Source organism: Propithecus coquereli, unplaced genomic scaffold (genome assembly GCF_000956105.1).
Source record: "Propithecus coquereli isolate 6110/MARCELLA unplaced genomic scaffold, Pcoq_1.0 Scaffold153, whole genome shotgun sequence".
Lineage (NCBI taxonomy): Eukaryota > Metazoa > Chordata > Mammalia > Primates > Indriidae > Propithecus > Propithecus coquereli.
In genome coordinates, this window is record NW_012139747.1 from 7,162,324 (window position 1) to 7,188,612 (window position 26,289).

Consider the following 26,289-nt stretch of genomic DNA (forward strand, 5'->3'; position numbering starts at 1 on the left):
CCTGCCTGGTCCCTCGCTCAGCCAAACAACCCCAACAACTGGCCTCTGGTTGCCTTTGCTTGGGGGTCTCACTGACTTTCAGAGATAAAGTGAGCTCAGGATGGCATCTGTTGGCAAGCTTCTCCAAATTTCTAAGATCGTGGATCAAAAGTGTCTATGAGCTGGCCTCAATCAGCAGGCCACCATTTGTCACCTCTCTCCCCTCTAAGTCTCTGTCAATTTACTTAAGATAGGATGCTTTGGTCCCTGTAGGGAATTTTTGCAGCCCAAAGCATATACTTTTACTCAAAAAGTTCTAAAAATCACTTCCTTGTGCGTAAAATGTTTTGATTTTGATAGTAAACACAATTTACAAGAATGCGACCTTTGTGAGTGCCTTTTCCAGCAAAAGCTGCCCCTTATAAACCTTGTTGGGTCCTCTGCTTCCTTCCCTCCCCCATACCACGCATAATACCCCCATTTCTCTCAATTTCCAGGTCCCTCAGATCCTGGGAAAGGGTCTAATTAAATCCAATCCCACCCAGCAAGAGCATGGCGACTCCCACCCCACACTGCTGGCCGGAGTGTAAAATGGTGAGCCACTTTGGAGGGCAATTTGCTCATATCTAGCAAAATTTTTAATGCACATGCTCTTTGATCCAGCAATCTCAGTTAGAGAAATTTCTCTAGATGTCATCAAAGAGGCACAGAACAGGCAAAGTCAAGGCAGCATTGTAGATAATAGCAAAGTCTGGAAACACCTATATGTCCATTAGTAGGTGATTGATTAAATATACTGACGACTATCCATTTGTAATGGAATATTCTCCAGTCATTGAAAAATATTATAATGTATATCTGTGTGCTAATATGGTGTGACCTCCATTACAAATTGATGCAAAAACTAAGCAAACAAAAACTAAACACAAGGTGGTGCAGATAAGTGTGTCATTTGCATACAAAGCATTTACTTGCAACATTGATCTAATTTGATCAGTTTGGGATTATATTAAGATAATCACATGGTTTGGTGTTCTTTAATCTGCTTAAATATAAAACCATATCGATGGTTTCCTTTTTAAAATTTCTAGTATAAACTCTACCTGATTATGATTTTCATACAATCCTGGATTCATCTTGCTGTTTGAGTCTCTGTTTATATATGAGATCGAACTATAGTTTTCTCCTCCTTTGCTCTCCTTCTCTGGTTTGGGTGTCAGGGTTTTGCTAACCTTACACATGGATTGAATGGCTTTGTTTATTTCTCTGTGCTCATGAACAGTTTGGGTGAGTTGGGAACCATCTGTGCCTTGAAGATTTGTTAGCTCTCCCCTGTGGCTGGTGATTTTTTGTCCAGTGGTTCTCAACCAGGCGGGGAAAGGGGGTGATTTGTGCCCCCAGGGGACACTTGGCAATGCCTGGAGACATTTTGGATTGTCACGATTTAGGTGAGTAGAGGCCAAGGATGCCGCTAAACATCCTCCAGTGCAGAGGATGGCCCCTACGATTCAGAATGACCCAGCCCAAAATGCCAGTAGTGCTGAAACTCCTCCTGTAGATGGAGGCTACAGCTTCGCCTACTGTTAGAGTTTTTCCTGTGGTTATTTGTCTACTTAGATGTTCTGCTTCTTCTTAATCCAAATTTGGTGATTTATATGTTCTAGAAAACTCTCCATGTCACCATGGGTTAATTTTCTCAAAAGAGAGAATTGAGGGCACTTTGAAAATATTTACTCTGTTTATGCATGCCTTGACAAAAAAAAAAAAAAACTAGTATTTAAAAAAAAATGTACTGTGGTTCTGACACTTTTGTGCATTTTAGAAGACAGCAATGGCAACCGTAGCCCCCAGGGAAGCTCCCGGTAGCAGGGGAGAGATTCGGAACCTGTTTTGGGAGAGGGGTGCCCCTCCTTCCCCAGTAGGACCCTCACCAGCTCCGCCAGCACCGGCAGGAAGATGATGATGGTGGCCGTGTTGCTGGCAAACTCGGTGAAGAAGGCGATGACGACGGTGATGAGCAGCACGGCCAGCGCAGGGGGCACGTTCTCCAGGGGGTGCAGGTGCCCGCCGATCCACACAGACAGCCCCGACTCCTGCGGAGGGGACGGCAGCCCTTCACACCCCAGCCCACCCTGGCACTCCAGCCACGCCTCAGAGAGAGCGCTGGGATGGATCACGACAACGACAACTGTACCCCTTCACAGATGCGGAGACTGAGGTGCAGAGGGAGCAAGCGACGTGTCCAGGGTCACACATTAGAGCCAGCAGCCTCTCTACCTCTTGCACTGCTCTCCACTCCATTCCCCACAGGCCAGGGCCCCAAACCCCTGGGCCCCCAATAATCCATCTGGATCTAACACCCCTAAGTTCCAACTTGAGCAGGAGAGGGAAATCGGACCTTCCATGGTAAATCTCCTCATCCTTCCAACAACGGTTATTAATTACCAAAATATCAACGATTACTTATATAAAATATTCATTATCGTTATACTTATATAATACGCTATTAATATGTATCATATATATATAAGATTTCCTATATGGCATATATAATATAAAATATGTATCAGATATGTATCAAATGCAACACAATGTAAGTATCAATAGTTAAGATATTTATGGTCAGTAGTAAGGAAGATTAACACAATGGTGATAATGCAGATAGTAACATTGTATTATTATTTGTTGACATAAGAATCACCATTACTGAGGCTTCGCAGGGGCCAGGCACCTGCATGCACTACCTTGTTGACCCTTCCCAGCCATTCCGTAAGGTAGGTATTATTTGTCCCTGTTTCACTGTGGAGGAACCTGACCTGGGAAAGTTTTTGTAACTTGCCCAAGGTCCCCAAAAGTAGCCACTGAGATAGACATCCACCTCCGTTAGCTAATGCGCTTCTGCACAGCTCCCTACCACTCAGCACCTTCCTCTGGACACTCTGGTCTGTCACTTCAACTCTTAATTAATAACAACGCCCAGAGCTGGCCACTGTCCTCCAGGACAGAGAACGGTAGGGAGGTTCCCCAGGACTTCACTCTCTCGCCCATGCTGCAGAATTATTGGATTGCTCTCTCTGCTGACTTTTCCAGAAGTTACCCTATTTGCAAGTATGTAATATGCATATGCCCCACCCCCCCCGCCCTTCCACCATCAAATACATTATCCTTAAATAACCCTGAGCCAACACACCTTCATTGTGACCACAAAGGGCAAAGCAGAGGACGCCAAATTATGCTCGATGCTACCCCCTAGTGGTGCCATGGAGCAATGGCGCAATGAAGCTACAATGGCACGGTCCTATAGGTTGTCTGCTAAACACAGACAGCAAAGCTGAGGTGTCATTAGGAGTTGATCAAGGGCAGAGCTGGATTAGTCCCCTAACATTTAGAATCAAATGCATTTATACCACAGCCCTTTTGTCAACCCTATACCAAAGAAACTCTATACATTTTCTTTTATCTTTAATAGAAAATTCACTGCTTGTTCAGGGCTTAAAATTTCATAAACGATTCTAGAATACGGTGTACCGTTTTTACATAAATAAAATAATATATTTGCCCCTAAAATTTGACTTAAAATTTACCTTCAATGCACAAATAATCAATGCTTAAAAATATTTTTTTCCGGCCGGGCGCGGTGGCTCACGCCTGTAATCCTAGCTCTCTGGGAGGCCGAGGCGGGCGGATTGTTTGAGCTCAGGAGTTCGAAACCAGCCTGAGTAAGAGCGAGACCCCGTCTCTACTAAAAATACAAAGAAATTAATTGGACAACTAAAAATATATAGAAAAAATTAGCCGGGCATGGTGGCGCATGCCTGTAGTCCCAGCTATTCGGGAGGCTGAGGCAGTAGGATTGCTTGAGTCCAGGAGTTTGAGGTTGCTGTGAGCTAGGCTGACGCCATGGCACTCTAGCCCGGGCAACACAGTGAGACTCTGTCTCAAAAAAATATATATATATATTTTTTTCCCCTGGAAGCGTCCTTGTATGATTAGGGTGTTTCTCATACAACTGCTCTGTCTGACGTCTGGCAAATACGGTATGATGCAGAGTGGGGGCCCCAGCCCTTCCCCTGGCCCGGGGGTGCTGCGAGGGAAAAATGGGGCCACTGGTTTTTCCCATAGGCCACAGCCCTAGCAAAGGACCTACCCCAGCGTGTGCAGTTAAACAGAGAGAGGTTGGAGGGAGAGAATATTAATGCCCTGGGCGAGTGAGAAGCCAAGCGCTTCCCTGTAGCCGGGCCTCTGAGTGACGGGCTTCCAGCCAGCGTCCGGCGGCCACTCAGGCTGTGGCTCGGCTCCCACGCTGGAGCGAGGTCGGGCAGCTTCGTGAGACGGGACACCCCCAGTTGCCTGGGGTTCTGTTGGGGACTCTCAAGGGACTTCACCTGCTCATTCCCATTCCTGTACGAATCGGAAGCTGTTTCCTTGGAAACACACAGCCCCACAGTGTTCCCAGGGACTGCACAGGCCAGCAAGAGCCAAGGTCAGAGGCGGTATGGTCAGAGAGTCAGGAGAAAGGGCTCTGGAGTCAGACTGAGTTTGTTTCCCAGCTTAATCCTTCTAGCTGTGCCATCCTGGGCACGTAACTTAACCTCTCTGTGCCTCAGTTCCCTTATCTGTAAACCAGGGATACTAATCGTGCTTGTGCCAGGGGGTCATTGTTGAGAGAACAGAAGCTAACCTATAAAGCACCTAGAGAAGTGGCTGGGCACTTGCTAAGTGCCTGATGCATGCCAGCTGTAATTAGTACCACCAAGTCACGAGATGCCAGAAGTGGTGGAACTCAGAAATCGCCCAACGCAGTGGTTGTCAAACTGTGTTCCTTAGGGTCCCCAAAGATGGCCAGAAGTACCTGAGGCCACTTTGCAGGATGGGGTGGGGGAGACTCAGCAGGATGACGCCCCCCTCTTCTTCCTCCTTCCTACTTCAACCAGGCTCTTCTTGGTCCCTTCGATATATAATAGGGTCACATCTCATAAGGAGGATGTTATGATGTAAATTCAACACTTCAAGTCAAAATCCCCTGTGGCCAAAAACGTCCTAAAAATTTTGTTAAAAGACTCTTATCACACAGTAGGCTCAGCTGTGTGTATACAACTTTGTATAATAATTCTTAGGTAGAGAAACCAGTGAATCGGATTGAAGGAAGGAAAAAAGAGAAGGCTTTACGCACATGTGTGAACAGCCAAACCTCTGCACCATTTACCTTGGGCAAATTAATTAACATCTCTGTCCTTGATTTGTTTAAGAGATTGCAGGAAGGATTAAATGAGTCCACATAAAAACAGTCCCTGTATACAGTAAGCACTGAATGTAGTTCATTGTTACTTATTATATTTAACAATCACAAGGCCGGGCGCGGTGGCTCACGCCTATAATCCTAGCTCTCTGGGAGGCCAAGGCGGGCGGATTGTTTGAGCTTAGGAGTTCGAAACCAGCCTGAGCAAGAGCGAGACCCCCGTCTCTACTAAAAATAGAAAGAAATTAATTGGACAACTAAAAATATATAGAAAAAATTAGCCGGGCATAGTGGCACATGCCTGTAGTCCCAGCTACTCGGGAGGCTGAGGCAGGAGGATTGCTTGAGCCCAGGAGTTTGAGGTTGCTGTGAGCTAGGCTGATGCCACGGCACTCTAGCCTGGGCAACACAGTGAGACTTTGTCTCCAAAAAAAAAAAAAAAAAACAATCACAATATAGTGCTTACTCTGTGCCCAGCACTCTTCTAAGTACTTTTCTAATATTAACGTATTTAATCTTCATAAAAACCTTATGAAGTAGGTAATATAGATGCTCCTTAACTAATTATGGGGTTATGTCCCAAATTCACTAGGCCGACTATCCAATAAAATGGTAACAATAATACAGACGTCTCAGATTTCTGGCAGACAATGAGGGATTGGGGAGAGTACATGTTTCTCTTTGCCTGTAGGGTGTGCTCCACTCTGACTTAGTATCGAGCTTCTATAACCTCAATATATTTGTAGTAAGTTTATTGTGGTGATTAAAGATATCTATATATGTGTATGCGTGTACATATATATGTGAAGGTAACAGAATCAGATCAATCTTTTATCCATAAGATAGTAAAATAATAAGAACAATAATAGTGAGGATGGGGGCGGCTCCTGGTTCGAGCACCTGAAATGTATCAGCCGTCTGCTAGGCTCTATCCATACACTATGTTGTCAGTCCTCAGAACAGCCCATCTTATAGGTCATAGCTACAAGTATTTGTCGAGCACTGGTATGTACCAGGATTATTCTAGATGCCCAGAGCAGGCTGGATAAGACAGATCTGGTCCCTGCCCTCCCGGAGCTTCCATTCTAGCAAGACAGACAACCAATGAACAAACCGCCCCCAGGATCCTGTGGGGGTCAGATGTGGGATAAAGGAGACAGGCAGAGTCACAGGAGGGGGGACTGGGGGTGGGGCTGCAGGATGCTTGGGGGCCCAGGAGGGCGTCTCCGAGGAGCTGAGACCGGAAGAGCGAGGACTCAGGGATCGCAGGAAGCACACCCGACAAGGGAAGGGGCCGGTGAGTCTCAGGTGGCTGAGAAAGAGCCAGGGGCCAGCAGGGGACTCCAGGAGGGGAGAGAGGGAGGTGCGGGTGTCGGGGAGGCACGCAGGGGCCAGGCCACACGCAGCTGTGTGCCCAGGGAAGCCTCTGGACTCGAGTTTAAGCACATGGGGCGTCACGACTACATGGTTTGCAGCGGGAGAAGACTGCAGTGAGGACACTAAGTTGGCTTAAGTGAATTGCATGAGAATATACTTCCGGCCTTCGGAACCAGCAGTGGGGAGCCCACACATCCAGGCTCATCCTGGACCGCATCCAGGGACCTCGAAACCTCACGCGGCCTGGCTGTGGCCTGGCAAAGGTGGGCAGGGGCCCGGAACCAGGATGTGCCATAAGCATTCTGGTCCCTCCCGGCACAGGCTGTGGCTGCCTGGGGAGAAGATGGTACCAGCAGAGGTTGGGGGAAAGGGGCAGCTTCCACACAAAGCCCTTGTTGAACAGAAACCCCGGCCAGCTGCCCAGGGCTGGGCTGAGAGCCAGACTGGCCTCCCAGCATGCTCCGCGGTCCTGCAGCCCAGCCCCCACCGAGAGCCTGCTCTTCTCCCCACACCCCCAGAGCTCAGAGAAGCCCCTAGGCTGCAGGATCATCTCATCCAGACCCCTGCCTCAGGGCCAGGCTGGGTTCAGATCACCACAAAGCAAATGGCACCATTTCCACAGAGCTGCTCTTGCCGTGACCCTCCTTGTCATCCTTGATGCTGATTTTCCCTTTTCAACATCCAGTCACAACAACCACGGATTCTAGACCCAGACTATCTGGATCTAATCCTGATCCCACAGCTGTGTGATGTCGGGCAAGTTGCTTTACCTCTCTGTGTCTTGAGGGTGTGGGTAATAACGGCATCTACCTCGCAGCTGTGTTGGGAGGTTTAGGGATGTTTCACGGAGCCTGGCTCGGGGCGAGCACAAAAACTGTTATTTCTCTTTACTCACAGCCCGTAAGTCATGTTATTATTAGTATTAGTCTTAATATTTTGCCCATCATGAGCTCCCTGAGGGTCCAAATCATTCCTTTTTCCTCTCTTTCTCTGCAGCACCAGGCACTGAGCATGGGCCCATGTGATTACCCCAAATCTGGCGAGTGAGGAGCAGGCCCGTGTCGTGCCCTGCTCTGATCCTGGACCTGCCCCCGCCTCCCGCACTGCCGCCCACCGCGGCTCTGCGCCCGCCTTACCTCGCAGCCTTTGGCCATGGCGAAGCCCCCTCCCAGGAGGAGGATGATATGCCAGGGCACCGTCTCCTGGGCCTTCCTCCACGTCAGCAGGGGTTCTGTCTCCGTGTTGGGAGCTGCGCAGAGAGAGGGATTCCGCACACTCAGCGCCGCCCAGCCTGAGGAAGGGGCCGCCAGCCCCGCAGCCCCACCTTGTGGGGAGCCTCAGGGGTCCCCAGGAAGTCAAGGTCTGGCTCCAGCATCTGACGTGGAGGTTTAGAGTGAAACCTCACAAGCATCAGGACGGGATGTCTGCTCTATTCAGAATGTAGTAATTTTCACGACTCCCACGGCTTGAGAATTTTCTAGAACTCCACACGCAGGACATCACTTAAATCTCCCAACAGCCCTTCAGCACAGGTGCTATTTTTATTCCCATTTATAAAAGAAAAGGCTTTCTTTGTATTTGAATGGGTACAGAGAGGAACAAAAGAGGAAGGAAATTCCGAAAAATAGAAACTAAGCGTATCTTGGGCCCATGAAACTATGGGATGATTTTTTATTTCCTCAGAAGTGGCGCTGTGCTGCGGTGGTTAGAACGGGCAGCGGATCAGCAAACGTTTTATGTGAAGAGTCAGAGTGAGTATTTTAGGCTTTGCAGCCACACGTAGAGTCCCTTGTAACTACTCCGTCACTGTGGCATGAAGGCAGCCAGCGACCACCCATAAACAGATGGGCACAGTGCAAATAAAACTCTACTTGCAAAAGCAGGCGCTGGGCCAGATGTGGCCCACGGGGGCAGTGTGCTCTCCCTGGGCTGGAAGCACGGGCCTGGAGACGAGGCCTGCGTGCCCTTGGAAAGTGACCTTGCCTCTCCGAGCCCCGCGTCCTCAGCCGACACATGGCACAAGACGAGGACCTCGAGGGTCCCTGTGAACACTGACTCAGGCAATGGTGGGTCTGCCCACCGCTCTCCGGAAGCTGAGCAGGAGACACGGTAAGGGAACAGAAGCTATGAAAAAGCGAGACTGAAATGAAGCAGAAGCCATCAAGATGCAAAAACTGAGACCCGCAGAAACTCCGAGGCGGCCAAGAAGTGGCGAGCAGAGGGACTGGTGAGGACAGACAGGGGGAAGAGGGCTGGGGGCCGGGGGCCAGGGAGGGGGAGAAAAGCTGAGTCGCTCCACCGCAGAGCCCGCGGGCCCACAGCTGAGCCTCCCCGGGTTCGGGTCCAGCCTTCCCCACCCAGGTCCACCTGTGCTACCAGAACCGTTTAGGGAGGGCTGGGAAACAGAGCCTCGCACCATGCTCCCCCAACTCAAACCCCGACTCTTCCATGGCCTGCTCTCCCGCCTACCACTCTGCTGTTTTCTTCCACAATAGAAGATAGCTAGACTACTCCTGACCCCGGGTCCAGAGCGCATCCCCCTGCTCCAGGGAGAGGGAGAACGGGCCAGTCCCTGGCCTCTGTCCCGGGGGCAGGTGTCAGCGTCACCTTCTGGTAGACATCCGCTGGAAACCCAGTGGGGCTACGGGTGGCGTCAGAAGGCCAGCCTAGAGACGTTTGGTTACGGGCACTCAGTGATGTTTTAAAAATTGAATTTGAACTTCGAGCAGTTTTGCCTCAGCCCTGCCACTTCCTATTCAGTGGAAACCCAGCGTGGGTTTCTCACGCCTGGCTCCGTAGGCGACCCAGGTGCCACTCCACTGCTTTGCGCCAATGGGTCGGCGACATTTTTCCATAAAGAGTCAGAGAGTAAATATTTTTGGTTTTGTGGGCCAAGAGGCAAAATTGAGGCTATTGTGTAGGCACTTATATAACTAAAGAAAATAAATTTCCACGAATTTCTTGAGGAAATGCAAAACTTTATTTATGCGACACTGAAATTTGAATTTCATGTAACTTTCTTGACTCGTGAAATATTTTTCTTTTGGTTGTTTTTCGACCATTTAAAAATGTGAAAACCATGCTTAGCCAATGGGCTGTACAAAAACAGCAGCTGGATCTGGCTCGAAGCCTGCAGTTGCTAACCCCTGTCCTGGACTGTCACCGTGGGCGGCCCCAAGTTTCCAGACAAGGTCACTGCTCAGACAGCGAAAGGGGGAACAGGCGGGGTCACGCGGCTACTACCGGGGGCTGCTCCAGGCCACTGATCACCGCGGGTCGTGCCGCAGTCCTCCCCAAGCCCGCCGAGACCCCGGCCTTGGCCACCTTACCTTTGAAGTCAAACCACCACTTGAGAGAGGGCTTTTGGGACGGGAAGAAGAACAAAATGATGACAATAGACACGCCGGTGACAGCATCAGAAAGAAACCTACAAATGAGAAGGCCCCAAAGCATGTGACCCCAGGCATCTCAGCAGGCACAGTTTGGCAGATTCGCAAATGGGGATTTGTGGGGATTAGGCCTGCTGTGAGGGGGCATTGTTGGACGCGGTGCCACCGGATTCCGTCCCACTGCACCCAGCACGAAGACGCAAAAGCCCTTTATCCACAGCTGCCCGGGCATTGAGATGCTGCTTGAGCCCAAACGCTTATCCTCCCGATTCCAGGACCTTAGGAAGAAGGACTTGACCAAAGAGGAAGAATCTGAGACCACACAATATTCGGGTCCATGGAACCCCTATAAATCACCCTAACCTGGACCCCCGTAAGAGCCTTGTGTATATTTGTGCAGCTTGTGCTTGTACCCTTCCTGGGGTGGGCAGCTCACCACGTGATAATGCGGTCCGCTCACCCGGTAGAGCCCAGATAGACTCCACGTTAAAACCTAACCATCACCTTTGAAGCATCCACAGTGTGTCCTCTGGGGGAGGTGTGTCGACACTAAGCACTTCGGGCAGGCACCTTCCATTTCAGATGGGGAATCGGAGGGTGTCAGAGAGCAGAAACAACTTGTTCAAGGCCAGACCGTGGACTGTGGAGATGGGCCTTGAACCCAGATTGTCCTGGCTCCAAGTTCAAGGAATCCCAGAGCCGATTGCTAATAGAAGCTCTCTCAGCTCACACATTTGGAAAGAAGAGTATTCAAATAGCCAGGAAGTTGGGAGAGATGGTCACTATCACTATAATCAAAGAAATACAAATCGAAACCCTAATGGAAGCCCATTCGTCTGCCAACAGTCAAAACTTGAAAAGGGGGATTCAACCTGGCGAGGGTGTTGGGAACACAGACTGGTAGTGGGAGAATAAGTGGGTTTAACCTTCTGGAGGGCATATTTTGAAAAACATTTGAAAATTTTACATGTGAATACTCCTTGATCTAGTTATTCTACTTCTGGGAATTTATCCTCTAGAAGGAATTGGACTCTTGTGCACAGATTATACATAGGGATGTTCATGATCAAGAAGAGCAAAGAAAAAAAAAGGAAGATTTTTGCTCGGGACATGTTTAAATAGTGTCCCATCCACATTATGAAATACCCTGCATCTGTTTTTTTTTTGAAAAATAAAAGATAATGTCAATCTTTATGTATTGACATAGAACTATGACAAAAAAGATCAAAATACATAACCTGCCCGACAAGACACGCTGTGACCTGCCCTCACCGGCCCTTCCAGCCGCGTCTCACCCGTCCCCCTCCCTTCTCACCAGGCCTGCGTCACACGGGGCTTCGTTCCATTCTTCCAACGGCTAAGTTTGTTCCTAGCTCAGGTTTCAGTAGAAGACACTCCCAGTGCGTCTCCACTGCTTTGATCTCCATCTTTGGTTCTTTCCAGAACTATCCAAAATCAATGCTCCCATCCCATTATTTCATAATATAGCCCTCTAACGCTTTCCTTCATAGCACTCATTACAATTTGCAGTTATTTTGTTGTCTATTTGCTTTTTACTGTGTCCCCAGCATCCAGCATGATGCTTAGTACATAATAGACTCTCAGTAAATGTTGATTGAATGAATGAATGAATGATTTACTCAGAATCACACAGCTCATAATAGCAGAGCTAGATTTCAAACCCAATTTTGTTTAATTCCCAAGCCAAAGCTCCTAACACATGAGAAACCAGATGTTATCCAAATCTAAACTCTTTTGAAAGTGAAATAGGAGCCCATTATTAATTATATTGACTATTGATTATTTTATTGATTATAGATTACTGATTATTATAATTATTGATTAATTATTATTGATTATAATATAATAATATATTATAATGGTATTAATATTAACACAATTACTATTACAACCTGGACATGAGTCTCCCCAGCTGTACTGCCTCTCCAGATCGAGGTGGCCCCTCCCAGAATCCTCCCTGTTGGACTCCATCCTGGGGGTCCCCAGAATCTCACCCAGGAGTGAAGAGGCTGGCCCAGCCAGGGATGAACTTCGGGTCCCGGCAGAAGAGGAGGATGGCGAACGCGCAGAAAAGGACGAAAACAGCCCGTTCAGCAAACCTGTGGCACAGACATGCAGGTACAGTGGTGACCCTGGGTTTCAGGCAGATGGCAGCGTGGGGCGGGCTCAGGCAGGCGCCCACAGGGTGTGACTGGGCCCAGGCCCCACCTCTGCGAAAGCTGAAAGAAACAATCCACTCTCCGGGAAGTCCCCGGCTGCGGGGAGGAGTGTCCCATGGCATAAGTAATTCATGTCCCGGGGCTTCCACACTCCCCCAGGATCCTTCCTGGGCATCAAGCCATCCCTCTCCCCAAACTGTTTATATCATTATCACTGGGAGTTTGGCAGGGTCCTATAGAAAATCAAAGAGAGAAAAAGAAAGAAACAGAGACAGTGTCAGAAAAGCCGAGAGAAAGGGACACAGACAGACAGAAATGGAGGTAGGCAGAGAGGGGGCAGTCAGACAGCGGGAGACAGACAAACACACGTGGGAGGAAGACGACAGACACACAGGGAGGGTACAATCATGGAGAGACGGGAGGACACAGGTGGAAAGAGACTCCCCAGATGTTGGAGGAAATAGCTGCCCAGCGTACCCATTTCTCAGACTGGGGAGCAGAGCCCAGAGAGGGTTAGCACCTTGCCCAAGGCCACACAGGATTTTAGCGGCAGAGCCAGTCCTTGACACAGGCCTGCTGAAGCCTAGTTACTGTTGCCACAGGGGAAACATGAGTTAAACAAGGTCTTAGAAACCACCTGAGACAGTGCCAGATATCCTGTGTACTAGCAGGGAAAGGGTGCGTTAGGCGGGAAGGTGGCACAACCATCCCCAAGGAAACCCCGAGGGGCTTTTCGGTCCTCAGGGATCTACGACCAAGGCAAGAGGCTGACTGTGGAAGCGACTTCCCATCCTCCACCTCCGGGCTGCCCAGCCATCGGTCCTGAAATTCCGCTGGGACTCAGCCCCCATGGGCCCCGGTCCAGGCCAGGAGGGAGCTCTCCTGAAAGCCTAATGCCTGGCTCGCTCCCTGCCCCAAGGACCCTCACGCACTTGGTGGGCCCCAGGTTCTGGAATTCTTCTCGAATCACAGCTCGAGCTCTATCTTCTGCGTCAGCTCTTATCTCAGATTTCTTCTTCCTCCAGCCGCTGAAACAGAAAGTGGGTGATTAGGAGTGGTCTCCGCAGATGTGACTAACTTCTCACCTGCCACCACTGCCACCGCCCAGCCACGCCACGTCACCTCTGTTCTGGAGATGCACCTGTCTGATGACTGGTCTTCCTGCCTCTGCTCTTCCTTTCCTAAACCTGCTCTCCCAACTGTAGCCTGGCTGATCTTTTAAAAATGTGAATCTGATCATGTGACTCCCAGGCTTAAAATCCGTTAGTGGGTCAAACAGGCACTCAGATAAACAGACAAATCAATGGGAAAAAAATAGAAAGTCTGGAACGAGACTCAATCACAAATGGAAATTTGTTCTACGATAAAGTTGGTATCTCAGACTGCTGCGGAAAAGATGGGCCGGCGAATGTGTTGGGCACAGAGATCACTGGAGTACGGCTCTCTGTCGGGGGCTGTACTGGGGCAATGCGCCAGTGGAGGCCTGGCTGGGAGGAAGAGTTCTCACTGCACACCTCTTTGTAGTGTTTTGACTTCTGAGAACTATATGTGTGTGTTGCCTATCCAAATTAAATAAACAAATGAATTTTGAGAAAGCAAACAAACACCACAGTGGCTCTTTTGTGTGAAGATCGAACTCCCCCAAGGCCCTCAACAACCAACTCTAGGGTTTCTCAACCTCAACACTATTGATAATTCCTTGTTGTCCTGTGCATTGTAGGACGTTAAGCAGAATCCCTGGGCTCTACCCACTAGGTGCCAGTAGTACTTCCTCAGTTGGGACAACCAAAATATCTGCAAGTGTTGCCAAATGACCCCTAAAGGGGAGGGCAAAATAATCCCCTGTTGAAAACTCCTGTCTCCTTCCCTGGCCTTGTCTCCCACAGATCTCCCCCCGCCCCCGCTCCCTAAACTCAGTCACTTAATCTCTCAGTTCCAGAACATTCCTTGCTACCTCAGGGCCTTTGCACTTGCTGTTCTAGCTCCCTAGATTGATCTCTATTCCCATCTCCTTCCCTCCCTTTACCGAGCCAAGTCTGCCCATTATGCATATCCCAGTTCAACAGTCAGTTCCCCAGAAAGCCCTCCTGACTCCCAGGTTGGGTGAGCCCACCCGTGCACACCTCATCGTGCAGTCTTCTTGCCCTTCGTGGCATTTATCACCACTTGTCATCATCGTGTGTTTCCCCCATCTAGAGGGCAAGCTCCCCAAGGGCAGGGAGGACCTCTGCCTTGGCCACTTCTGCCTCCTCGAGACCCACGACAGTGTCAGGCACATAGTAGGTGCTCAGCTGATATTTTCTGAGTGAAGATGGAGTCATGGGACTGGCCTGGAACGTCTCTGTTACCCACTCAGAAGCACCTCTCTCCCTGGGTTTCCTCCATCACAGCCTCCTCGGAGGCCAAGTACTACAGGTGCTACGAGAACATGCAGACAAGACAAACGGCCTCTGTTTCAGGCTCAGTCTCAGTTTACACACTCTTTCTCCTTTAGGCTTTACTTCTGCTGTAGCTAGCTAATTTTTATCCTCAATCTGCAAGTGAAGAAATTAAAGAAATTAAAAGCTCAGGGAGGTTCCAGAGTTGCTCAAGATCACATAGAACCATGATTCGAACTCTGGTCCATCTGAACCCAAAGTCTGGGCTTGCTTCTCTGGGTCGAGCTGGGCTTTGGACCCTGAGTTTCTGCTATCAGGAGTCCTGGAAGGCATCTGAGTCAAGGACCATCGCATCGGAGCCTTTCTGTTCTAAGCGTTTTCACACCTCTTTGCTCCAGAGTTGCTTCTACTAGTCCCATTTTACAGATAAGAAAATTAAGGCCTAGAGATGAGGGAAGGAGACTCGGTCAGAGAACAACTATATAACATGCCTACCACGCCATCCCCAGCTCTGAGCTGCGTCTCCTCTTTTGGTATTTCTCAACCTCCAGGCATTCATAACCTACCTTCACAAATGTCGCTATAACTGCATACCTCCTGGCTCTCGTATTTGCTTCACATTTTCCTCCAAAAAATCTCACCATTTTAATTTTAAAAATGTATGTAAATAGAGAATTTTACATCAGTCCCATAAATAGAAAATAAGAATCACTTGTAATACATAGAAAGTAACCATAAAAATAAATATATCAGCAGGGCATGGTGGCCTACACCTGTGGTCCCAACTACTGGGAAGGCTGAGGTGGGAAGATCACTTGAGCCCAGGAATTCAAGAGCAGCCTGGACAATACAGCAAGATCCCATCGCAAAAAAAAAACCCAACCAAAATAAATAAGTAAATAAATAAAACAAAAGTAAATAAATTAAAAAAAAGTAAATAAATAAACGAAAGCAAAGCACCGCCATTATATTTTGGCTAGACACCATTACTGGCTTAAGTCTCTGGGCCTGGAGCTTGCGCTTTCTTTGTTTAAAAGGCTGATTTAGAAATGTTAGAGAGCTGGTAAAGTTTCTCCGGCTCATGTGAGACTTTCTCCTCAGCATAAGCTGATCGAGTTGATGAGAGTTGATAAAGAAACATTCTTCCCACAATATGTTTTGATGTTATTTAATACCTTGTTCTCGTGCCACCCCAAATTATCTTCTCTACCGGGGCCCCACAAAATGGGAAACATTGCACTCCTCTCTCCTCTGGTCATGAGTGTTTACCTTACTTAAAGACAATAATACTATTAATAGTTATTAATGATGGGGGACACTAACTGAGAGCCTGATTGTGGCGGGCAGGCCATTCACACTCCCGATCCTCATGTCCCTGGAGGTCAAGCCACGAGGATATGACATGAAGTGGTAATAACCGTCCACAGCGTGGGCAGGTGGAGACTGAGACTAGGAAGGCCGCTCCCTGATGAGCCGGGAAGCCGGGATCCAGCACGGTGCAGCGTCGCTGCAAAGCCCGAGTGTTTCTGCTTCCCCACTCCCCCTCGCGAGAAGAAAAGGCCGGGTACCTCAAGCTCATCCCCCCGTACAGGAAGGAGATCCACAGCCAGCCTGCCAGCAGGAACAGCAGCATCAGAGGGAAGGCGAAAATGAACCAGGAGCCGAAATTCACCACGTCGCACTGTGGGAAGAAACTAGGGGACAGAGGGAGATGAGAACAGAGTCAGGGCAGCCGCTGATGTGGGGAGTGGCGGGGGGCGGGGGGGGGGGGGGGGGGGGGGGGGGGGGGGCGGACCCACAGCAGGGGGTCAAGAAGGGAATGAGAGGGTCCCCCGGGGCCATGGGAACCTCCCTTTGCCCTTTTATTAATAAACCTAGCACGTGCATTTTCCAGCCCCGCTAACAGAAAGCACTCCTTCTCTTCTTTGGGGGCTGCTGGATTCTGACCTAGTGGGACCACAGAGCCTGCAGTCAGACTGTGTGAGTGAAGTGGGCTGGGCTGGACCGTGGGAAACTGAGGCGGGCGCACCCCATTAAAAGGGTCAGCCGCTATTTGCTCCCCCAATGATGCAGGCCCGGTAAGCCCAGATCTGGGTTTTTACTTGAAATTATGTGATATCCAAATTTTGGCAATGTATGTTTTTATGAATGTGGGAGCCAAAGCCCATCTGAGAGCCGCAACGTCCGCTCTACTCATCATGTATCCCCCTAGACCCTAAATGCTGGTCCCAAACACTGCCGATGCCCATGAGTTCTTTTTCTGCTAAACAGTGTCCAGACTCAGTTTCGTTAAGACCCCGTCAAGCCTGAAAGGATTGAGGGCAATAACGCTCAATGCTGGTGAGGATGTGGGAAAACAGGCAGACTCCTGATGCCTGTTCATTGGAATAATCTTTTCTGGAGAGGAATTTTGTAAAATGCATTAAGAGTCTTAAAAGTGTGCATTGCCCCTATACCCAGAAATTCCACTACTAAAAGTATATTTAAAAAAAAAAAAACCCAGAAATGTAGTCAGGAATGAATGTGATAGATATAAAAGGTTAAAAGGAAGTTACACAGTGATGTGTACAAAAGTACAGGAACACAACTTGTTCACAGACATTTCTCAATAAATAAACCAAAATATCATTGGTTTGTTTACATGGCATTTATTATGCAATAATAAATAATATCATCTTTTATTATTGCACAATAAATAAGCAAACAAACAAATGAAAATATTAATAAACTCTATATAGTGGGATTCTGGGAGATTTTTATTCTTTTCTTTTTCTTTATCTGTATTTTTCCACCATCAATAAGTACACATTTGTAATGAGACAAAATAAAAATATTATCTAAAAAATATAAAAATATCAGCAGATATGTGGTCAGTCACATAATTCATAATGGCAACATAATAATAATAATTATAAAATGAAAATGATTTAAATGTCCATGATTAAATAAAATATGACACCCCAAATAGGATAATATAGTCATTAAAAATTATATTTTCTAAAAAATTTCAATGATAAAGTCAGACTATAAAACTATATAAACGGTATGATGACAATAATGTTAAATACATATATTTAATACATGGACATAGAAAAGACTAGAAAAAAATCAGCTAAAATATTAACAATGGATTAAATGTATTTTAAACTTTTAATTTTTTTCTGTGTTTTCCAAGTGTAATCAGAATAAACCAATAAAATGTATTTGGGGAACAAAGGCCAAGGGACTGCTTAGGACAACCATTTCTTCTGTCTCCCAGGCTCCTTTTGGTTCTCAGCTGAAGAACCAAAACCCATATTACTTGGAATTCCTTTTAAATCCCCTCCTTTCATATCAGAGGGTTCAAGTTTATGCCATTCAATGTTGCATATGATTTGCACATAATGTTACTAGAAAGCCTTTGTGTTTGATATATTTACTTACAGTTCCAACGTTTTTTCCCCCTAATTTCTTTACAGGTTGGAACAGTCCTGCTCACATCAGGGTAGGCAGGCAGCCTGAAAACCCACTCACAGCAACTGCCCCTTCCCGTGCTCCCCATTCCCCAACCAGGCACTGCCCCTCACCCCCAGAACCCATGTCTTCCTGTCCAGTCCCCGGGGATGGGCCCCAGCAAACCCTAAGACCAAATGCCCAGCTTTCCCCCCCAGCAGAAAACTAAGAAAACTAAAAGGCCAAGCCTCAATCCTCCCACACCTAAAGCAGGAACAACACCCCTGAATCTCCGTAAATGAGACCAGACTTTTTTCACCTCCCCCAGTGATTCTAACACGCACGCACAGCTGAGAATCACTGGTTTCTATCATCAGATCCTAAAATCAAAGAATTTTAGAATCTAAGACTGTAGTGGCAGTTCATCTGACCCAGGGCTTAAGGTTTTAAAATGAGCACACAAAGCCAAAGATGGGTATACTGAAAATTTCTCGTGAGGGTTATTGATAACTTGGCTCACTCACAAGCATAGTGCTGATGATCGTGTACACACGAACCTCTCCCAGGAAGGCCACCAGAGCCGGCTTTCCCTCATCATCCTTACAGGCTTTGATTCTTTGGCCGAGCACCAGGTAAAGAAGTTGGCCAGCTTTGGAGCCATGCTGAATACTAAATACTTTTTGTTGCCCTTTATTTGTTTGCCAAATGCTTACATTTACATTTATTTATTTATTTTTAATTATTATTATTTTTTTTTTGTAGAGATGAGGTCTGTTTATTTATTTTCAATTAATTTATTTTTTTTTTTTGTAGAGACGAGATCTCGCTATTTTGTCCAGGCTGGTCATGAATTCCTGATATCAAGCGATCCTCCCGCCATGGCCTCCCAAGGTACTGGGATTCCAGGCATGAGCCACTGCACATGGCCTATATTTGCATTTATGTAAATTGAATGAACATATGATGCATTCTGCACCATAAAGGAATCTTAGAGACCTAGCCCTTAGATCCTGGAATCTGAAAATCTGAAGAGACAGAATCTCGAAATACCGAGTATTTAAAATCTTAGAAAGCAGAGGCTTGGAATCATGGAATCGACAAGTCGTGCAGCCATAGAATCCTTCTCTTTCATGCTTACGCCCTGACTGCCAACCACCCCGTCACTGCTGAGCACCGTCAGTGGTGGGGACACCACCTCCCGGCGGAGCTCACTCTGCTTCTCCCAGGACAGGACAGCCACAGACTGCCGCCTCCGGCTCGAGTACAACTCTGCTCTCACCTCTGCAATGAGGCCCCAGCTTACCAGGAGGAAAAGCTGGAGTCCTTCGATGCTGCTTGCTGCTGTAACCTTATCTCCTCTCACCCCCTTTTGCCTGTGCACCCCAGCCTCCCTGGTCTTCTTGCTGTTCCCTAAACCTCCCCGGGAACAGTCGTACCTCAAAGCCTTTGCAGGAGCATTGCCTCTGTCTGGAACATTCTTCCCCCTGTGTCCACATAGCTCCCTCCCTCCCTTCCGGGTCTACGCATGGCACCTGGTTAGAGAGGACGGACTTACCTGAGCGACCCATATAAACTAGCACCCCACTCTCATCTCTTCCACCCTTTCACCCTGCTCTTTAAACTTTCCTGACGTATCGCACAGATATGTGATCCACGCATCTGCTTTTTCACTTACGGCCTGTCCCCCTCGCCAGAATGGAAACACCCTGAGGGCAGGCATTTTGCGGGGTCTCGTGCATCGCTGTGTCACAGGAACCTGGCCCATGGAAGGCCCTCAGGACACATTCCCTGGATGTTGAGTGAATGAGGGAGGAAGGGGACAGGGAGCAGCAGCCCGGGTGCGGCGGGGGCACTTGTTTTTACCTCTTGAGCTGGCCAAGCAGGATGAGGTTGGGGGCCGTGCCCGTGAGGGTGGCCGTGCCCCCAATGCTGGCCGAGTAGGGGATGGAGATGAGGAAGCCCTTCCAGATGTTCCTGCGATATTCCTCCTCTTTCTTGGAGTCAGCCAGCAGGTCCAGCGGAGCCTCCACCTCCTCAGGGTGGCCTTTGCTTAAACAAACCCAAAGAGAAGCCATTCAGAACACAGGGAGAAGCCGCCACACACTGCCCAGGGCTTGGGAGAGCTAAGTGGTTTTTCTGGAAGGCAATTTGGCACAGGTATCAGAAACCTTCAAAAATGTGCCTCCCTTCAGCTCAGATCGTCTACTCTAAGAATTTGCCCCAAAGAAATAGATAAATGCCTCAAGCATACATACAAGGGAGTTCACTGTGGCATTAAATATAATTTAAATTAAAAACAACCTAAATGTTCATCAAAAGGGGATTGATAATAAAGATGATCCTCTTTCTGCAGGGAGCACTAACGCAGCTGTGATGATTAGATGGCGTTTATTAAGATAATAGCTAGCTGCGATACGAACTGAAATGAAAAGGCAGGTAACAGTATTATTTAGTTTTTTCTTTTAGAAATACTCATGAATATACGAGTATTTAAAAAGTCTAGAACGATATATACAAAGTTGCTTTGGTGCCTTTCTTGGGGGTGGAATTACAGATTTTTTTTATTCTTTATTAGTGTTTTCTGGGTTATTTTCCTCGGACAGTTACAGAGATTTGGGAAAGTATAGAATTGAGAATTATTAATTATATAATTAGAAGATCATGATATTGACATAAATTTACTGAAGTGAAAAGACGTCCACTATACTCCATTAAGTGAAATAGCAAGTTACAAAACAGCATATATAGCATTGTCAATTTTTAATTTAAAAAACACATTTATGTCTATACAGAGACATCAAGAAATAGTCTAGAATGATACTCACTGAACTGTTATATTCTACCTCTGGGAGTGAGAGGATGAATACAGTTTTCTTTTTGAGATTTTTTTTTGCATGTGTTAATAGAAAATGTTTATAAGTGAATGAAATTAAGAACTGCCGTGATGCGGTCACTACGTGAGGTGGTGGATACGTTGACTAGCTTGATGGTGGTGATCATTTCACACTGCATACGTATATAAAAACATCACCTTGTGTGCCTTAAATACATACAATTTTTATTTTTCAGTTATAGCTCAATAAAGCCAGGGAAAAAGAAATTAAGATTAAAAACAGAACTGTCCCTACATAACAAATCAAAATTTTTAATTTTTTTAAAAATTTTATTTTTTTTAATGAAAATTTAAAATTTCCGTTTTAAAGAATGAAATATAATTCAAATACATTCTGGCCTTAATTACTACATAGGGACTCCCTCCCCAGAAGCAATGGGGACATGGCCTGGGGTCTGAGTAGCTGGTTTCTAGTGTGACAGGAAGGCAAAGACCAGAGGCGGCTGGAAAGCAGTGTCAGGGGCTGACTTCTCAGGGGTGACAGTCCTGGTCAGACCTGGGGGCCCTGAATGTATTGAGTATCAGCAAGAGAATAAGAGAAGAAAGGGCCCTAGGGTTTGTCTAGTGCAACCTCTTCTTTGTTCAGGTGGGGAAACTGAGGCCCAGAGAGGGGAAGGGGTTTGCACTCAATGAACGTGGACTTCCAGAGGGTGAGGACTAGGTCTTTTCCAGCCAACTCAGCACGAGTTCTGCCTGATGCTTAAAGCATATTCATGAATGCTCATGGTGAGTGGCTGGTCCAATCACAGGACCCACGTCTCAAAGTCGGACTGAAAGCCCCCAGAGAGGGTGCCAGGAAGGAGCATGGGCTGTGGGATAAAACAGACATAAGGTCATGTCCCTCCTCCGCTTAAACTCTCCATTGGCTCCCATCTCATTCAAGGTCAAGGCTGCATCGATGGCCCAGGAGGGCCCACAAGCAGTCTCTCGGGCCCCATCTCCTACCATCTGCTCACTCACTCACTCAGCTCCAGCCTCACTGGCTTCCTGGCTGCTCTTTGACCTCGCAGGAGCTTGGCACACGCTGATGCTTCTGCTGAGAACACTCTCCCCACAGATACCCCTGGGACCCCGCGCCTCCTGCAGGGGTTTGCTCCAACACGACCTTCCTGGTAGGGCCTTCCCTGGCCGCCCCCCAGCCTGCCTCCCTCGCCCTCTTTCCTGCGGTATTCTCCTTCATAGACTCACCAACCGTCCCATACGCTGCGAATTTTATTCACGTATCTGTTTCTTGCCACTAGAATGTAAGCTCCGTAAAGGCTGGCATTTTCGTCTGTTCCTTGCTATATCCCTGGGCCAGTGTCTGGCTCATCGTAAGCTCTCAGTAAATACCTGTTCCATGAGTCAAATAGACCTGATACCCAGCACTGCCCTGAGCAAATCGCTCTCCTTCCTGCTATTTCATCACCATTAAGTCAAAATGACAATGCCTAATAGCAGGTGCCGTCATCTGTACATGCAAGGCCCGGCCAACGTGCTCGTCAACATTCTCTCAGTTACTCTCAAGCAACCCCATAAGGCGGCTTCCAATATCATGTCTAGTTGGTAGGTGAAGACCAACTGAGGCTCAGAGAGGTTAAATGACTTGTCCCAGTCACGCAGCCAGTAAGTGGCAGAACCAGAGTTCCAAGTCAAGGCTGCGTGACTCCAAACCGCACGATCTTAACCACGCTTCCATAGCGCAAAGGATACTGAAGGCTAAATGTGACATCGATGCGAAGATGCTTTCCGAACCATGTCAGTGTGAAGGGCTGCTATTGGTTCATAGACTTTGTTTTGTTTTAGAGCCTCTGGACCCTGCTTCCTCCCCCTCCTCCTCGACCACCGTGTCGTTCTGGCTCTCCATGCTTCTGGGCCCCTCCTTTCAGCAGGAAAGCTCCTACGACCCTCGACCTCACCAGACTTTTAGGGATTTGATGTGCTTCCCTACCGTTTTCACATTGGCATTTTTTAAAAGGAGCTCTTGAGGTCCATGTTTAAGCCATGGGGGTGGAAACTCGGGCATTAGGTCATTTGGAGAAAACTTTGGGGATGGGAGGGGAATTGCGGGCAGCATTGAATTCTTGTTCGTCATCTTGAATCAAGCACCGGCCCTTCTATGAAATTCACCAGGAACTTACTCTTCTGAACTGGCGAGAAATTGCATCTCCGTGGGCACGGTGTGTAGGCCGTTTCTCCGCACCGCAGCTAGGAGGAAAGAGCATGATGTCTTTAGTGTAACATGGCGAATGGGGCAGGAGTATCGCAATTTCTGTGTAGTCAGTCACGACTGTTTCTTCATTGCCAAGGATCCTGTACTATTCATTGAATCAAAAGAAAAAGAAAGAGAGAGAGAGAGAGAGAGAGAGAGAGAGAGAGAGAAGGCACTCAACATTCCATCGTCCCGTCCCACCACCCATATTTGGAGATGGCCCCAGGCCCATGGGCAGGGAATTAGCTGCAAGGCTGCTTGACAACCCATAACTCAGGCCTAGGTTTACCTGAGTAGCCACTGCCAAAGAGATATTTGGGAAAGACCAGCTATCAGTGGTAATGGGTCAGCAGTGGCTCAGGTGGCTCCATAGTCCATTCATCCAAAAAGTATTTATTGAGCACCTACTATGTGCTGTTGACTATGAGCTCAGCATACTCAGTGAATAATATAGAACGAGGTCCCTGGCTCCCATGGAGATCATATATTCTAGAAAGAGAGACAGGCAATAAATGAATAAAGACAATCTCAGATAGTGATGAATGTATGGAGGAAATAAAATTGGGCAATGTGATGGAAAGTGACTGGAAAACGGGGAGGGGAACAGGTGGACCACTGTGGTCAGGTCGACAGAGAAGACACTGTGTGCCATGGCATTTGATCGGACATCTCAAGGATGAGAAGGAGCCAGTCACATGAAGAGCCAATGGGAAGAGGGTTCCAGGAAATAGGAACAGCAAGTGCAAAGGCCCTGTGGTAGGGAGAAGCTTGGCAGAGTTGAGGAAGCAAGGAAGTCCAGTGTGCTGGGAAAGTAGTGAGTAGGGAAGGCCAAGGGGAGATGGCGGATGGGGACGGGGTGGGTGAAGGTTAACAAGAGCCATGTCAGGGATGGGGATCCACTGCAGGATCTAGCCCAAGAGGGGTGATATGATTTACATTTTGCAAACATCCCTGGGCTTGGACGGAGAGAAAGGGCTGCAGAGGCTGAGATGGCAGAAATGGAAACCAGGAGCCCAGCTCAGGATCTATTGCACTTTCCAGGTAAGATGATGGTGGCCAGACCAGGCTGGTGACCATGGATGACAGTGAGTAAGTTGTAGAAGTGTTTCAGTTCTTCTTTTGAGATAAGAGCTCAGTGTAACTTGGAACCCAGGGCCAGAACTCAGGCACATGAACCCTGGCCCATCAATCCATCAATGAACTCCCGTGGAGCGCCTCTTGTGCGCCGGGCACTGAGTGACAAAAGTTGCAAGTCCATGTCCTCACGGAGCTGATCTTGTGGTGGGGGAGACACACTGTAGATGGTTAAGTACGATACACAGTGTGTCAGATGAAAGTGAGTGTCATGGAGAAAAATAAAAACAGGTGTTTGCGGGTGAGACACTTTTTCAAGGCTCAGGGGTAGTCTGACGTTGACCAGAGACCTGAAGAAGGTAAGAGGTGAGCCATGCAAATATCTGGAGCAAGGAAGAGCATGTGCAAAGGCCCTGGGGTGGCAGTGTGCCTAGTGTGTTGGGGAGCAGAGGGGAGACCAGGGAGCCTGGAGGGGTCTGAAGGAGGAGATGAGAGAGAGGAAGCAAAGTGAGAGGAGCGCAGGGGGTGGGGGTGGCAAGAAGGGGGCTGGTTATGCAGGGGTCACCGAGCTCACAGTAAGGACTTTGGCTTCTCCTCTGAGACAGACAGAAGCCAGGGTACTATCTGAGCAGAAGAGGGTCAGGAAAGGATCTGACTTCATCTTTAAAGTATCTTTTGCTTGATAGACCAGACTCACAAGGAGCCTTTGACAGTGTTTTGGAGACCAAAAATAAATAAATAAAAGAATGAATTAAAAGTTCCTGCAGCTGGAACCACCGTCAGTGGCAAAATAACCCACCCCTGGGAGTTGGGTCTGTGGCTGGTGGCTAATCACGTGAGCCCTGGGTTCAAATCATAGCTCCATCACTTACTATGTGACCTTAGGTCAGTGGTTCCCAACGGGAGCCAATTCTTCTTCCAAGGGATGTTGGGCAATGTCTGGAGGCAGTTTTGGTTGTCACAACTGGGGCTGGGGGTGGTGCTGCTACTGGTATCTATTAGTTAGAGGCCAGAAGTGCTGCTAAACATCCTCCAATACACAGGCCAGTGCACTCCGACCAAGAATTATCACACCCAAATAGCAGTAAGGCTGAAGTCGAGGAGCCCTGGTTTACAGATACCCCATAATATCCCTGTACCTCAGTTCTTTAACTTACAAAATGGAAGTAACAATTCTCCTAGAGTTGTCAAGAGGATTAGAGAGTCAACCCATTTAAAGCAGAGACCAGCAAACTTCTGTAAAAAGCCAGAGAGTAAATATTTTAGGCTTTGGGGACCATACTGTCCCTGTTGTGACAACTCTTCTCTGCCACGGTAGCAGGAAAGCAGCCATAGCCAATAAATACATAAGTGACTGCGTGTGGCTAAATCTTTACATAGGGACACTGAAATTTAAATTTCATACAATTTTCACATCACAAAATATTCTTCTTCTTTTGATTTATTTCAACTATTTAAAAATATAAAAAACTATTCTTAGCTCACAGGCTGCACAAAAAGCAGGTGTGGTGGCTCATGCCTGTCATCCCAACACCTTGGGAGGCTGAAGTGGGAGGATCACTGGAGCCCAGGAGTTTGAGACTAACCTGAAAAACATAGCAAGACCCTGTCTCTACAAAAAATAGAAAAATTGGCTAGGCATGGGGGTGCGTGCCTGTAGTCCCAGCTACTGGGGAGGCTGAGGCAGGAGGATCGCTTGAGTCCAGGAATTTGAGGTTGCAGTGAGCTATGATGACGTTACTGCACTCTAGCCTGGGCAACAGAGCTAACCCTGTCTGCCACCACCCACCCACCCCCCAAAAAAAAGTAGAAAGAAAGAAAAAAACAGACGGCAGGCTGGATTTGGTAGGCCATGGTTTGCCATTCCTGATATAAAGAATTTAATAGGAAGCTAAGTAGGAGCAAGGATTCAATAAATGCAGGTTACTCTTGAGAAAGAATAAAACGGCAGCCCCGGACACCAGGGACTGGTCTGAGACCTAGAACTAGGCCATGTTATTCATCTGGACATCAACAATCTAACAGAACACTGACCCAAATTCACTCTGAGACTATGACAAAATGAGACAAAGCCTGTCCATTTCATAATCTTGTCTAAGGGCAAGGTCACTGTGCTGTCCACAAACTTGCTAAATGAGCAACTACTACTTTACCCAG

The 26,289-nt window shown here is 47.7% G+C and overlaps 1 protein-coding gene across 2 annotated transcripts in view; it reads right to left on the reverse strand.

The window, feature by feature from the left end:
- Positions 1-26,289, reverse strand: part of SLC13A3 (solute carrier family 13 (sodium-dependent dicarboxylate transporter), member 3) — a 67,224-nt gene that overhangs the window by 3,088 nt on the left and 37,847 nt on the right. Inside the window, exons 4-11 of one of the 2 annotated variants that reach the window (XM_012640482.1) lie at positions 22,988-23,054; positions 19,838-20,023; positions 16,111-16,236; positions 13,097-13,192; positions 12,000-12,104; positions 9,925-10,022; positions 7,732-7,844; positions 1,911-2,072 (exon numbers count right to left, since the gene is read on the reverse strand). In XM_012640482.1, the coding sequence (XP_012495936.1) occupies positions 1,911-2,072; positions 7,732-7,844; positions 9,925-10,022; positions 12,000-12,104; positions 13,097-13,192; positions 16,111-16,236; positions 19,838-20,023; positions 22,988-23,054 (953 nt within the window). The remainder of the gene's footprint in view (positions 1-1,910; positions 2,073-7,731; positions 7,845-9,924; positions 10,023-11,999; positions 12,105-13,096; positions 13,193-16,110; positions 16,237-19,837; positions 20,024-22,987; positions 23,055-26,289) is intronic. The other variant, XM_012640483.1, reaches the window with a different exon arrangement.